We start from the raw sequence: 15,116 nt of genomic DNA, 5'->3' as shown, positions 1-15,116 counted from the left end.
GCAATGTGTGAAGAGCTAGGAAGGAAGGTGAGAAATGACTTTCAGAATAATAGGGAGATGTTCTTTAAGGAAGTGAAGGGAGCTTGAGAAAAGAATGAAAAGGTGTGTATGAACTATGAATGTAAAGGGTGTGAATAGGAATGTAATTGTAAGTGTGGAAGGTATAAGAAGATTGAAGGAGTACTATGAGTGTTTTTAGAGTATTGACAACAAAGAGGGGAATGTTAATTTGCAAATGTTTACAAAAGGAATATGGGTTATAATTGATTGATAGATTGATTACTTTATTAATGCAAGTGGAACAGTACCTTGGCATGTACTTGTCCAGTCGTGCTGAGGAACGGGTTTCAGTCTTCATTGCTAGAACGAAAAACAAATTAACTAGTAGGTAGTTTCATAATAATAATGATACAGAATAATGCAGATTCTTAAGAAATGAGTGTTTCCCAGATTCAATTCGAAAAACATATATATATATAAAATATCCAACTTACTGGAAATGCAAGTTGCAGAATTCATCTCGATACAGGCGACCTTCATTCCGCTGACCAGCTGGAAGTGGCGGCACAACTTGCACACCTTCAGGTTGTGCCATGGCAAGATCCACTTCTTCAGCGTTAGGTTGAGCCGCATCGAGAGGACTGGGCATCTTCCTGTCCTTGCAGATGTTGTGGAGCATGCCGCATACATGTATCAGCTTGCACACCTTCACCGGGGGAGTTACTCGGACCTCGCTGTGTAGGACATGAAAGCGGCGCTTGAGCTGTCCTATCCCCCGTTCCACAACACTCCGTGTCCGTTTGTGGGCCCTAAAAGAAAATACAAATGATAATGGCAGTCAATATTAAGTACTTATGTTCCATTAACTATGGGTAAATTCACTACTTGCCATACCTAGCTTGCCTAAATTTGACTTTGCTTGACTAAATTTGACTGTCCTTGACAATTTTTTTTCAGTTTAACCCGGTAGCAGCGGGGATCATGTTTCTTAACCCGAGAACGTCGACAGATCCTTTTTAGGGCTTTGACGAGTCGTGGCTGTGGTTATGAGAGGAGTACTCTGATGTACATTCCATGCTCTTTTTTTAGTCTCAAAATGCAGAGTAATTTTGTCATCTCTCGGGCACTTCTCGGCTTTCCCATAGCCGAAGCCCACAGGTTAATGGTCCCTCCAGGCGAGAAAAATGAGAAAAAATCACCCCTCACACAAACCATTTCATAATATATATCAAAGCATTTGTGATCAGATTATGTATCATCTATTTTAAGGGGTTTATATCATGGCACAAATTTGGCCTGTCGCTGGTACACAGTAAAGCCACAAATTTGGCCCGTCGCTGTTACCGGGTTAATTACATTTTTTAAATTGAAATCTATTTTTTTAAATTTGAGTCAACTTTTGCAATTTGAAAGTCGTGTTTTAATTTAAAAGTCAACTTTTTAAATTTGAAGGTCAACTTTTTTACTAGGAAAATCAACTTTAAAATTCTGACAATTTTTTTTTCATTTAAAGATCTATTTCTTTAAATTTGAAGGTGCAAAGGTGTATTATTTTCTTTAAATCTGATGTACTTATTATTAACGTCATTAATTATTATTTAAGCTGATATAATATGTGTATTTTTTGTTGCCAGTTAATCTAGGTTAGGTTGAGTTTTTTCCTGATTTATTTGCTATTTTCATTTTTTATTATTATTCTAAAATGAACCTAAATAATTAAGTTTTTTTCGATCAGTCGAAACTTAGCCTAACCTATTATCCGAACTCTCTATATAATAGGTAAATGTTGTGATTGGCTCAGTTTGCTAATTGCACCTGGTAGTGCGTGGCATGTCAACTCTACAAAATTTTTAGCGGATCTCACGTTCAACATGTTTATTGTAAGAAACTATACTGATACCCAAAAGAAAAATAAAGACAATCTACTCACCTATTATAGCGTGACTGAGGTCCAGGCAGAGGTCGCAGGTAAGGTGTCAGGAGCCATGGCTTGCTGGGATAGCCACTGTCTCCCAACAAGTGACTACCTGGTGGCACATGCCCTCTCTGGAACAATTCTGCCACTCCACAGCCATTCAAAATACGTGCATCATGCACTGAGCCAGGCCACTTCGCTAGGATATCCAGTATTCGATAGTTGGCATCGAATATGACCTGCACATTAATACTGTGATATCCCTTGCGGTTGACAAACACGTCTTCCTCCTCCTTTGGTGCCACAATCCTTACGTGTGTCCCATCAACGACACCAATAACCCCGGGAAAATTTGCAATGGTGAGGAAGTCTGCCTTGTTCGCCTCAGTAACGTCTTGGGTGGTGGGGAAGCTGATGAACTGCTTGAGAATATTCACGTTTGCAAGGGCGTCAATGGTCTGGGTGATGGCTCTGCTGATGCTGGGCTGTGATGGGCCGAGGTCGTCGCTGCTACACATTTGCATTTTTCCCGTGGCAAGATACCGCAGTGTGATGATCACCTTCATCTCCGGGGTGAGTGGGTTTCTCCTCTTGGTGTCACTTGACAAGGCTTCCCTCACAAGATTAGTGACGTACAAAATACCTTCCTTGTCAAATCTGTATCTTCTGATAAGCTCAGCATCGCTGAGCTCGTTCAGTACGTCTCTTCTTCGAAAAGGCTGGGGAGCGTGTTGACGTGGGGCTGCCATGTTGACGCGCTTCTGACGGTCATAAGCAGAGTTATGACAGGGTGAACCCGACCTCAGCGTCCCGCGCAATTTTATGGTCGTCCATAAGAGTTTATGGTCGACCATAAGAGTTTCTGACGGAGTTATGTCTGAAATGCGCCATTTTGTTCCGCTATGACCGTCAGAAGAAGTTATGACGGTATGTAGAATACGGGCCCAGGAGACTCCGTGGGAGGGAGATATGTAAACACTTTGCACAGCTTCTGTAGTTTAATATTCTTCCCTAGTAGTACACTTCACTCGGACTCTTCACTTACCACTAGCTTACTATGACTGGGACTCTCTCGCCCTCTTCTCCTATATATATCCAGAACAGTACAGTCTATAATGTTACAGTATATTTTAGATCATACAAGAACATGTAGCAAAAATATGTGCGAGTTGGCAATACTTCCCGCCTGGCGCCTGGCTCGCCTTGCTCCCCGCCCCCTTGCTCGTGTCTCCGGGAGCCTTCTAGAGGCCTATGGTCGCCGGGGGAAGCTTCCAGCACAACACTATCCCCCCCTCTTAATTGTGATCGTCCCGATCACACACTTAACTATATACAAACGTAAGAGAATTAATCAAAAACATAATAATCGTCGTATCGCTGTGGACGCCTGCGTTGTCTCTGTCTTCTGCTCGGTGCCTCCTGCACGTCTGTCTCCTGGTGCGCCTCGTCGTCGTCCGCTTCTTGGGGTGTCCCTGGAACATCTGCCGAAGCCGGGAGGTTATCTCCCTCGGCTGAAAGGTCCAGAAGGCTTAGGTCGTCGTCGACCTCCTCTCGGTCCTGGACGTCCCTTGCGTTTTCGTCGGCTGCTGGGTGTCTGTAGTTGTTCCAGGTGTAGTTTCCCGGACCGTGGTACCTCCATAGGCGGTTGACGTGGACAACTTTCGGCTTGGTCTTTTCCGTTCTCCGGAATCGGTAAGTCACGTCGGAGGCGTTCTAGCACAGTGTAAGGGCCTTCCCAGGGGCTCTGTAACTTCGGAGACTGTCCTTTCTTCCTCTGCGGGTTGTAAAGCCAGACTTGGTCTCCTTCCTTGAAGTTAACGTGGCTTGCCCTCATATTGTAATCGCGCTTCATGGCCTCCCCGGAGAACTTCAAGGCACCTCGGACTTGATGGTGCACCTCTTCCAGCCGTTCCTCTAGTTGACGGGCAAAACTGGAGGCGTCCCTTGAAGGTTTTCTCCAGGAGGCCTTCCTGTCAGTAGGTCCACCGGCAATCGCAGCTCACGTCCAAACATCAGCTTTGCCGGTGAATACCCCGTAGTCTCGTGGGCGGCAGACCTGTAGGCCATGAGGAGCGCAGGCAGCTTCTGATCCCGTGAAGACTGATCATTGTTGCATTGCTTGGCCAACTCCTGGCCCAACGTCCAATTAAACCTCTCCACCATTCCATCTGACTGTGGGTGCAGAGGGGTGGTCCGGGTCTTCTTGATACCCAGAAGCTTGCAGCACTCAGCAAGGACTGTTGACTCAAAATTCCTTCCCTGGTCGGAATGGAGCTCGTTAGCCACACCGAAACGACAGAAGAACTCCTCCACCAAAACCTTGGCGATGGTAGTGGCTTCCTGGTCAGGGATGGCGTAGGCTTCCGGCCACTTGGTGAAGTAATCCATTGTAACGCAGATGTACCTATTTCCGTTCGTCGTCAGAGGCAAGGCTCCTGCTATATCCACTGCCACCCGTTCCATGGGGGCTCCAACCTGGTAGAGTTGCAATGGGGCACGGTGACGCTTCTTGGGGCCCTTCTTTGCACAGCACACCTCACACGCGTGACACCATTCTTCCACGTCCTTCCTCATGCCAACACAATAGAACCTTTGGCGCAGGCGACTCAGTATCTTCTTTACCCCAAGGTGTCCGCTGGTGATGCTGTCGTGCATTTCTTTCAAGACGCCTTCCCGGGACTTCACAGGTAGCACCGTGGACCAGTAGTGGTCAAGACCATCATGAGAGACCCAGCGTCGCTGCAACACCCCGTCGTCTATTCGAAGAGTGTCCCACTGAGTCCAGTAATTCTTGGTGGTAGGGCTTTCTCTCGAGATGACTTCCACCCAGGTCGCGTTGACGACTGACTCAGCCACTCCATAATTGGTCTCAGATCTCGGTCCTCCGCTGCAGTTTTCCCAAGTCTTCCCATGGCACCTCCGCTGTCTGTTCCACTGCAGTGCGGCGGCACATATTCTGGACGCTTTCCGTCTGGAGGCAATGTTGACACTCAGGTTGGCAGGGGCGCCGGCTCAAGCTGTCCGCGTTACCGTGTGTTAGCCCAGATCAGTCCACAATAGTGTAGTGATGCTGCTCTAGTTTACCTATCCAGCGAGCAAGCTGGCCCTCAGGGTTTTTCAGTGACTTCAACCACCGCAATGCAGCGTGATCCGTGCGGATGGTGAAAGTTGCACCGTACAGGTAAGCATGGAAAGTCAAGGCTCTTGACTACTGCCAGGAGTTCTTTCCGGGTCACGCAATAGTTTTTCTCGGCTGGGGTGAGCTTCTTGCTGAAGTAGGCCACAACCCGTTCCATGTCGGCACATGCCTGAGATAACACTCCACCAATCCCCTCATCACTGGCATCACAATCCAGTATAAAAGGCTTAGAGGGGTCTGGGTAGGTGAGTACGGGCGAGCTGATGAGGGCCTCCTTGAGCTTCTCAAAGGCAACCTGAGTTTCCGCTGTCCACTCAAACTTGCGCCCTTCTTCGTCAGGAGGTGCAGTTGTGCAGCAATCGTAGCGAAGCCTTTCACAAACCTGCGGTAGTATGAGCACAACCCGAGGAAGCTCCGCAGCTCCTTCACGTTGGTGGGTGTCGGCCAGTCCCTTACCGCAGCCACCTTCTCAGGATCAGTGCGTACTCCAGCCTCGCTCAGGATGTGTCTCAAGTATTGGACCTCCTTTTGGAACAGACAGCATTTCTTCGGGCTGAGCTTATGGTGTGCAGCTCTAAACCGGGCGAAAACCTCTGATAGCCTTTCCATCTCCTGCTCGAAGGTCTGGCCAAAGACAATCACGTCGTCGAGGTAGATGAGTGCCGTCTTCCAGTGAAGTCCCTCCAGCACCCTCTCCATCAGCCGCTCAAACGTGGCCGGCGCGTTGCACAGGCCAAAGGGCATGACCTTAAACTGCCACAGGCCTTGACCGTAGGAGAAGGCTGTTTTCTCTTTGTCCTGTTCCGCCATTTTGACTTGGTGATACCCAGACTTCATATCCAGTGTTGAAAACCACTTGGAGCCCACCAAGGCGTCGAGCGTGTCGTCGATCCGTGGGAGTGGGTATGAATCCTTGATGGTGAGATCGTTGAAGGCTCGGTAGTCCACGCAGCACCTGAGGGAACCGTCCTTTTTCCTGACGAGCACTACAGCACACGCCCACGGGCTGCTGGACCGCTCTATTAACCCCTGTTGCCGGAGATCATCCATTACCTCATCCATCTCCTTGCGACGGGCTGGTGGCATCCTTCGAGGAGCTTGCTTCACTGGGCGGTGGCTACCTGTGTCGATGTGGTGCTCTACCAGGTCCGTACACCCCAAGTCCAGGTGTCCTGTGGAAAACACATCTGCATTCCTCACGAGAAGCTCCCTGAGCTGTTCCACTTGGGGCTCCTCTAGACACTTGGAGCTCCTGTCAAACAGGTCGCGCAGGTAGTCGGGCAGCTCCTCCTGGGGCTTCGTCAGGGTTCTCCTGCAGACACAGGTTCTCGGTTCCTGGTCGATCTCTTGGCACAACCCCACCATGGTCCCTTGTTCTATTTTCTTTGGACTGAAGGAGACATTGGCCACGACGACAGGCACTTCCGCTGCAGCAGGGTCTACCAGAGTACTGCCTACAATCACCCCGTTTTCTACCGGACATCGACTTCCACTCTCTACCACACACAGGCTAGCTGGGGGCACCCGTAATTTGACAGGGTAACAGCATCTCCGACCTCGCAGGGATAATGGTGGTGCGCTTGACCGTCACTGGCAGGTCTTCCTTGTTCACAGTCGTCAGTGGCACCCTCCTTCCTCCTACAGTCAGCTGCTTAGCGCGAAAGTCCAGCTCGCACCTGTGGGAGACAAGATAATCCATACCTAGGATACAGGGGTCGTCCATGTTAGCCACGTACACAGAGAGGGACTCTTCCTTTCCTCCGAGCTCAAACTTCACGTCCACTGGGCCTCTGAGCTCTGCATAGTGTCCAGTGACTCCGCACAGTCGATGCGACGTCTTACGAAGCCGACGATGACTCACCACGTCAGACCGCACCAATGTGCGTTCCGAGCCAGTGTCGACGACCACAGGCCACAACACTCCGTCAACCTTGCCCTCCACTTGGCAGCTCGTCATGGTGGTTCTCCTGCACATTGATATCTTCGGGGCATGTACAGAACAGACTGGTTATTGCCCCCGTGAACCAGTCCTTCTTAGTTTCCCGAGTGGTGGTCCCTCGTTGGTACATTTTTCCGACACTCATTCTTCTAGTGCCCCTTTTCTCCACAGGTCCAGCACTTGGGTCCTTCTCTGTTTCTTCTTAGCGCCACCTTCATATTCCTTCTTCCTCTTATAGCATTCGTTCTCCTTGTGCCCAACCTTCTCGCAGTACCAGCACGTTCCTTGAACCTGTCTGTGTCGCTGACAGCGCCCTTTCGTGCCCTAAAGCCAGAAGTCGAGTCGTCCCTGAAGCTTGACAAGCTAGACCTAACAAAGGACTCAAACTCCATGGCACGTGCCAGAGCTTCCTGCATTGATGTTGGCTTAGCTTGGTTCACTTGTATCTTCAGCTGAGGGCTGTCCAGGGCATCGATGAATTGATCACTCAGCAAAACCGTCAGCAGGTCAGGGGTGGCACCTGGGTATGCCTTGTGCGCCATGCTCTCAAGGTCCTGAGCGAGTTCCTGAAGAGACTCGCCGCGCCTCCTGTTGCGGGTTCTGAACCTAACCCTGAAGAGCTCGTTCTGGTGCTTGGTCCCATATCGTTGCTCCAGCGCCTGTGCCAGCCCGCTGTAGCTGCCCTTTGTCGCATTGTCGAGCTGAGCAAGGACCTCCAGCGCCGCCCCTTTCAGGCTAGTGGCCAGCTGTACCGCGCACTCTTGGTCATCCCATCCGTTCCGAGCTGCCAACAGCTCAAACTGAGTGCTGTAAGCCTCCCAGGAGACCTTGCCATCAAACTCCTGAGGCTTCTTTCTAACAGACGAACCCAGCAGAATCATGGGGCTGGCGGAACTTCTTGCGGAAATAAACTCAGGCGAAACAGGGCTCAAACTACCCCAGACTTGCGTAGGAGAAGCATCTTGGGTACAACTAGCCCCTGCAGGCACTGGCTGTCCGTTTCCAGCCAAGCAGTCTTCAAGGGCCTTCACTCTGTCACTTACTTCTAATATTTCTTTGTGTGTCGTCTCCCGTACCACCTCCATCTCTTGTTGAAGATTTGTGTGTTCTTTCTCCACTTCTATCAGGCGTTGTCCCAAGTTCGTGGTCACATCAGTCATTTCTCTTCGCACTGACTCACTTCCATCTTGTACTGCTTTTCGCTGTAGCTGTAATCCTGTGAAGCGATCTTCTAGCTGTTCTTTGAGTTCTTGGAGTGTTCCTTCTTGTTGTTGCTGTGCTCTTTCTTGTTGTTCTTTGAGTTCTTGGAGTGTTCCTTCTTGTTGTTCTTTGAGTTCTTGGAGTGTTCTTTCTTGTTGTTGCTGTGCTCTTTCTTGTTGTTCTTGGTGTGCTTTTTCTTGTTGTTCTTTGAGTTCTTGGAGTGTTCTTTCTTGTTGTTGCTGTGCTCTTTCTTGTTTCTCCCCCTGTAGTCTCAAGGCTTCCAAAAGTTCAGTCAACATGTCGTCCCTCTGGGCAGCTTGGGAACGAGTCTCCATGGCGAAAAAACAAATGGCTACACTCCTGACACCAGTGTTATGCCGGACGTATTACTTGGGTTCCGTGTCGCCGTCAGGAGACTCCGTGGGAGGGAGATATGTAAACACTTCGCACAGCTTCTGTAGTTTAATATTCTTCCCTAGTAGTACACTTCACTCGGACTCTTCACTTACCACTAGCTTACTATGACTGGGACTCTCTCGCCCTCTTCTCCTATATATATCCAGAACAGTACAGTCTAGAATGTTACAGTATATTTTAGATCATACAAGAACATGTAGCAAAAATATATGCGAGTTGGCAACACTTCCCGCCTGGCGCCTGGCCGCGCCCCGCGGGGCGCGGACGGCTCGCCTTGCTCCCCACCCCCTTGCTCGTGTCTCCGGGAGCCTTCTAGAGGCCTGTGGTCGCCGGGGGAAGCTTCCAGCACAACAATATAATAATCTCCATGGCCCCATTCAGTGTCTGTCATCTTTTCAGATTCAGTTATTACTAGTTATGAATTGTGTAATGGTGCCAATCGCTATAGGACCAGAACACTATATGGAAAGATTCCAATTTAATGATATGTAAGAGATAATTATCTTTAGGTACTGCAGTGCATTAGAAAAACTGCATGAAAATTGACTTTAAAAGAATCAAAACCATAATTTTCATATTACTCCATGGCCCCCAATAAAGTATCACGGGGCCATTGCCCCCTTGCTTGTAAACATTTATCTGGACCATCCTTCACAATTTTAGATGGCATACCAAAGTAGATTCATGACACGTAGATCGCAATATAAAGTGTAGATCGCATACCAAAGTAGATTCATGACACGTAGATAACAAGCCAAAGTAGCACCTTTAGAGGCTCATTATGATGTATCTTGCTTGAGGAGGCTTTTATTTATATCTCACAAACTTTAGTATTACCTACACACTTATTGTTGCTTTATAAACCTAAAGAGAACAGTGTGAGTACGAACTGGGCTATTTATAATAATTTCAGGTTGATACGTATTTCGCACGTCTACGTGCGAAATACTCACGAGTTCTCGCCGCGCATGAGCAGATACCGATGTTACTAATTATTTGTCGGTCAAGTTATTTCGCACGACACCGGCATAACAATAGTTTCAGTGTTAAGAGTAATTACACAAATATGTATTCTGCTGGCGTGTAGGCACTTGTGGGGTTCCCTTCTCGTGGAACCCGTCTAGGTAAGATGTCTAGGTAGGTAAGGCAACACGAATCTGGCAGTGCAGTGTATAAGGGTAAGGTTGGGGGTTGTCATCTCCTACGTACAATACACACACTTGTTTTGGCAGCACAATGCATTACACGGGTGTGTGTCATAGGTAAGGTTGGGGTTGAATTATGGGCAAGACAGACGGACCCTGACCACAGGAAGGCCCCATGCACACGACTGCCCTGGCAGCCCCACACCTTCCCTGACAGCCCCAATCCTGCCCTGATGGCCCCACACCTGCCCTGATGGCCCCACACCTGCCCTGACGATCGCACACCTGCCCTGATGGCCCCAAACTTGCCCTGATGCCCTGACGATCACACCTGCCCTGATGGCCCCACACTTGCTCTGATGCCCCACACCTGCCCTGACGATCACACCTGCCCTGATGGCCCCACACTTGCTCTGATGCCCCACACCTGCCCTGACGATCACACCTGCCCTGATGGCCCCACACTTGCTCTGATCCCCCACACCTGCCCTGACGATCACACACCTGCCCTGATGGCCCCACACTTGCTCTGATGCCCCACACCTGCCCTGACGATCACACCTGCCCTGATGGCCCCACACTCGCCCTGATGGCCACACACCTGCCCTAACGGCCCCACACCTGCCCTGACGATCGCACACCTGCCCTGACGATTGCACACCTGCCCTGACGATCGTATATTTGCCCTGATGGCCCCACACCTGCCCTGATGGCCTCACACCTGCTCTGATGGCCCCATACCTGCCCTGACGTCCCCACACCTGCCCTGACGATCGCACACCTGCCCCGACGATCGCACACCTGCCGTGATGGCCCCACACCTGCCCTGACGATCGCACACCTGCCCTGACGATTGCACACCTGCCCTGACGATCGTATATTTGCCCTGATGGCCCCACACCTGCCCTGATGGCCTCACACCTGCTCTGATGGCCCCATACCTGCCCTGACGTCCCCACACCTGCCCTGACGATCGCACACCTGCCCTGACGATCGCACACCTGCCCTGACGATCGCACACTTGCTCTGACGGCCCAGCACCTGCCCTGACAGTCCCACACCTGCCATGACGGCTCAACACCTGCCCTGACAGTCCCACACCTGCCATGACGGCTCAACACCTGCCCTGACAGTCCCACACCTGCCATGACGGCTCAACACCTGCCCTGACAGTCCCACACCTGCCATGACGGCTCAACACCTGCCCTGACAGTCCCACACCTGCCATGACGGCTCAACACCTGCCCAGACAGTTCCACACCTGCCATGACGGCCCTACGGGCAACACCTGCCCTGACAGTCCCACACCTGCCGTGACGGCCCAACACCTGCCCTGACAGTCCCACACCTGCCGTGACGGCCCAACACCTGCCCTGACAGTCACACACCTGCCTTAACGGCCCAGCACCTGCCCTGACAGTCCCACACCTGCCGTGACAGCCCAACACCTGCCCTGACAGTCCCACACCTGCCATGACACCCCCACACCTGCCCTGACAGTCCCACACCTGCCATGATGGCCCAACACCTGCCCTGACAGTCCCACACCTGCCATGACGGCCCCACACCTGCCATGACAGTCCCACACCTGCCATGACGGCCCAACACCTGCCCTGACAACCCCACACCTGCCTGACTGTCCCACACCTGCCATGATGGCCCAACACCTGCCCCTGACAGTCCCACACCTGCCATGACGGCCCCACAAATGCCCTGGCAGTCCCACACCTGCCATGATGGCACAACACCTGCCATGACAGTCCCACACCTGCCCTGACAGTCCCACACCTGCCGTGACAGTCCAACACCTGCCCTGACAGTCCCACACCTGCCATGACGGCCCAACACCTGCCATGACAGTCCCACACCTGCCGTGACGGCCCAACACCTGCCCTGACAGTCCCACACCTGCCTTGACGGCCCAACACCTGCCCTGACGGTCCCACACCTGCCGTGACAGCCCAACACCTACTCTGACAGTCCCACACCTGCCATGACAGCCCCACACCTGCCCTGACAGTCCCACACCTGCCCTGATGGCCCAACACCTGCCCTGACAGTCCAACACCTGATATGACGGCCCCACACCTGCCATGACAGTCCCACACCTGCCATGACGGCCCAACACCTGCCCTGACAGTCCCACACCTTCCCTGACAGTCCCACACCTGCCATGACAACCCCACACCTGCCCTGACTGTCCCACACCTGCCATGATGGCCCAACACCTGCCCTGACAGTCCCACACCTGCCATGACGGCCCCACACCTTCCATGACAGTCCCACACCTGCCATGATGGCCCAACACCTGCCCTGACAGTCCCACACCTGCCCTGACAGTCCCACACCTGCCGTGACAGCCCAACACCTGCCCTGACAGTCCCACACCTGCCATGAAGGCCCCACACCTGCCATGACAGTCCCACACCTGCCATGATGGCCCAACACCTGCTCTGACAGTCCCACACCAGCCATGATGGCCCAACACCTGCCTTGACAGTCCCACACCTGCCATGACAGCCCCACACCTGTCCTGAGTCCCACACCTGCCATGATGGCCCAGCACCTGTCTTGACAGTCCCACACTTGCTATGACAGCCCCACACCTGCCCTGACAGTCCCACACCTGCCATGATGGCCCAACACTTGCCGTGACAGTCCCACACCTGCCATGACGGCCCCACACCTGCCATGACAGTCCCACACCTGCCATGATGGCCAAACACCTGCTCTGACAGTTCCACACCTGCCATGATGGCCCCACACCCACCATGACAATAGCGTACCTGCCCTGACATCCTCACACCTGCCCTGACATCCTGACACCTGCCCTGACATCCTCACACCTGCCCTGACATTCTCACACCTGCCCTGACATCCTCACACCTGCCCTGACATCCTGACACCTGCCCTGACATCCTCACACCTGCCCTGACATCCTGACACCTGCCCTGACATTCTCACACCTGCCCTGACATCCTCACACCTGCCCTGACATCCTGACACCTGCCCTGACATTCTCACACCTGCCCTGACATCCTCACACCTGCCCTGACATCCTGACACCTGCCCTGACATCCTCACACCTGCCCTGACATCCTGACACCTGCCCTGACATTCTCACACCTGCCCTGACATCCTGACACCTGCCTGACATCCTGACACCTGCCCTGACATTCCTCACACCTGCCCTGACATCCTGACACCTGCCCTGACATTCTCACACCTGCCCTGACATCCCTGACACCTGCCCTGACATCCTCACACCTGCCCTGACATCCTGACACCTGCCCTGACATTCTCACACCTGCCCTGACATCCTGACACCTGCCCTGACATCCTCACACCTGCCCTGAGAGCCCCACACCCACCATGACAATAGCGTACCTGCCCTGACATCCTCACACCTGCCCTGACATCCTCACACCTGCCCTGAGAGCCCCACAACCACCATGACAATAGCGTACCTGCCCTGACATCCTCACACCTGCCCTGACATTCTCACACCTGCCCTGAGAGCCCCACACCCACCATGACAATATCGAACCTGCCCTGACATCCTCACACCTGCCCTGAGAGCCACACACCTGCCATGACACAGCGTACCTGCCCTGACATCATCACACCTGCCCTGACATCCTGACACCTGCCCTGACATCCTCACACCTGCCCTGAGAGCCCCACACCTGCCATGACAGCCCCACACCTGTCCTGACAATAATCCTTGATGGTCCCATACCTGCCCTGCCAACCCCACATATCATTGCCCTATTTCATGACAATCTATCGTCTGGTGCAGTGGTTCCCAATCTGGGGGGCATGCCTCCTTGGGGGGCCTGAGCTAGGTAAAGAGAGGGCGTGATTCCATCTGCCAAAAATTGCAGTTTTGCAAGAAATAAACACACACGCACACACACACACACACACACATGATGAAGGAGTAACAAATGATGTGGGGCGTGAGGATTTCTTATAAATCAATAGGGGGCATCATGTAAAGTTTGGGAGCCACTGGTCTAGTGTCTTTATTTCCTTGGCATTTTATATGTGTCTATTCAGGGAAGGGACAGTTAGTTCACGTATTATTTCCCCATTTCGTAACATAATCTATCACCTTGCGTCCATTTCTTTCCCAGTAGTTCTTTGTATTTTTCCAGCAGTTTATCATTTTCTTTTCTGTTCCTGTCCAAGAGATTTTGCCATAATTCAGAGGAAGGAGGAAGCACGCTGGTCTGTTGTGTTTCATCTCGTAATGTCCTTTTCGTAATTTCCAGCAGCTTCCAATTATGTTTTCACTTTGTGTCACTTTTGTATCTTCCAGAGGTTTGCGATTATGCTGTTACTTACTGTCTGGAAATGCTGCCTTCGTGAGGATGGAAGAAGTAGCTACATATTATCCTCTGTATTAGTATAGCACACTATTATTCCATGATGTAATCTATTGCAATGTATCTTTTTGTACTTTCCAGCAGCCTGCAATCATGCCTTTCTCCTGTATTAATTGTGAGGATGGAAGAAGTAGCTACATATCATCCTCTGTATATACTATTAGAAGTAGCTACACTATTATCCCATATTGTAATCTATTGCAATGTCTCTTTTTGTACTTTCCAGCAGCCTGCAATCATGCCCTTCCTTCCTGTATTAATTTGAGGATGGAAGAAGAAGCTACATATCATCCTCAGTATGTACTATTAGAGGCAGGTACATACTTACCATACTGTAATCTATCTAAAAGTATTGTATTGTATTTTCCAGCAGCATGCAATCATGCCCTTCCTTCCTGACTTTATATTCCAACACTCAGTTCTAAGCACAAGCACATGTTATCTTATTCCACCCCTTTGTTCTTCCTCCTCTCAGTATCTAACCTTTGCTTGTTGGTTTCCATGAATAATTTTTTTCCTTTTTTAGTATGTCTTCCTAATGTAACTATTAGTCTATGTTTTTTGTTTGTTTGTTCTATTCCACACACACACACACACACACACACACGCATACAGACACACACCAGAATTGGTTTGGGAATTCTATTTTCATCAGCTTCCTGTCTATCCCCTGTCTGCCTGTAGCACCAGTAGGACCTCTTGGACGGCCCCAGCCCATTAGCGGAACAGGCGAATTTTATTTATAGTGGCTGCCGTGATGTGACTCCTGCTTCATTTACTGCCCTCAGCTGTTTCCTTTACCATAAAAAAAATGTAGGCATACATTCAGGGAGGTGGTGGCTGAGTGGTTGGCGATGCCAGCCTCGCATTCGATGCGTTGTCCATGATGGTTGAATCCGCAGCTAACCACATGGGATTTTTCAGTCACCGCCGAGTGCCCTAAGACTACCCACATGCTGTCCTGAAGACCACC

At 51.1% G+C, this 15,116-nt stretch overlaps 1 protein-coding gene across 1 annotated transcript in view; it reads right to left on the bottom strand.

Moving 5' to 3' along the window:
• The window catches only part of LOC126991977 (putative nuclease HARBI1), a 3,275-nt gene extending 412 nt beyond the window's left edge, over positions 1–2,863 (bottom strand). Inside the window, exons 1-2 of the mRNA XM_050850632.1 lie at positions 1,931–2,863; positions 580–809 (exon numbers count right to left, since the gene is read on the bottom strand). Coding sequence (XP_050706589.1) covers positions 580–809; positions 1,931–2,769 — 1,069 coding nt within the window. The 5' untranslated portion in view covers positions 2,770–2,863. The remainder of the gene's footprint in view (positions 1–579; positions 810–1,930) is intronic.
• Positions 2,864–15,116: the final 12,253 nt, after the last annotated feature.

This window comes from Eriocheir sinensis, unplaced genomic scaffold (genome assembly GCF_024679095.1).
Source record: "Eriocheir sinensis breed Jianghai 21 unplaced genomic scaffold, ASM2467909v1 Scaffold378, whole genome shotgun sequence".
Classification (NCBI taxonomy): domain Eukaryota; kingdom Metazoa; phylum Arthropoda; class Malacostraca; order Decapoda; family Varunidae; genus Eriocheir; species Eriocheir sinensis.
Note: the sequence above shows the minus strand (reverse complement) of the source record. Positions and strands in the feature narration are given on the sequence as shown.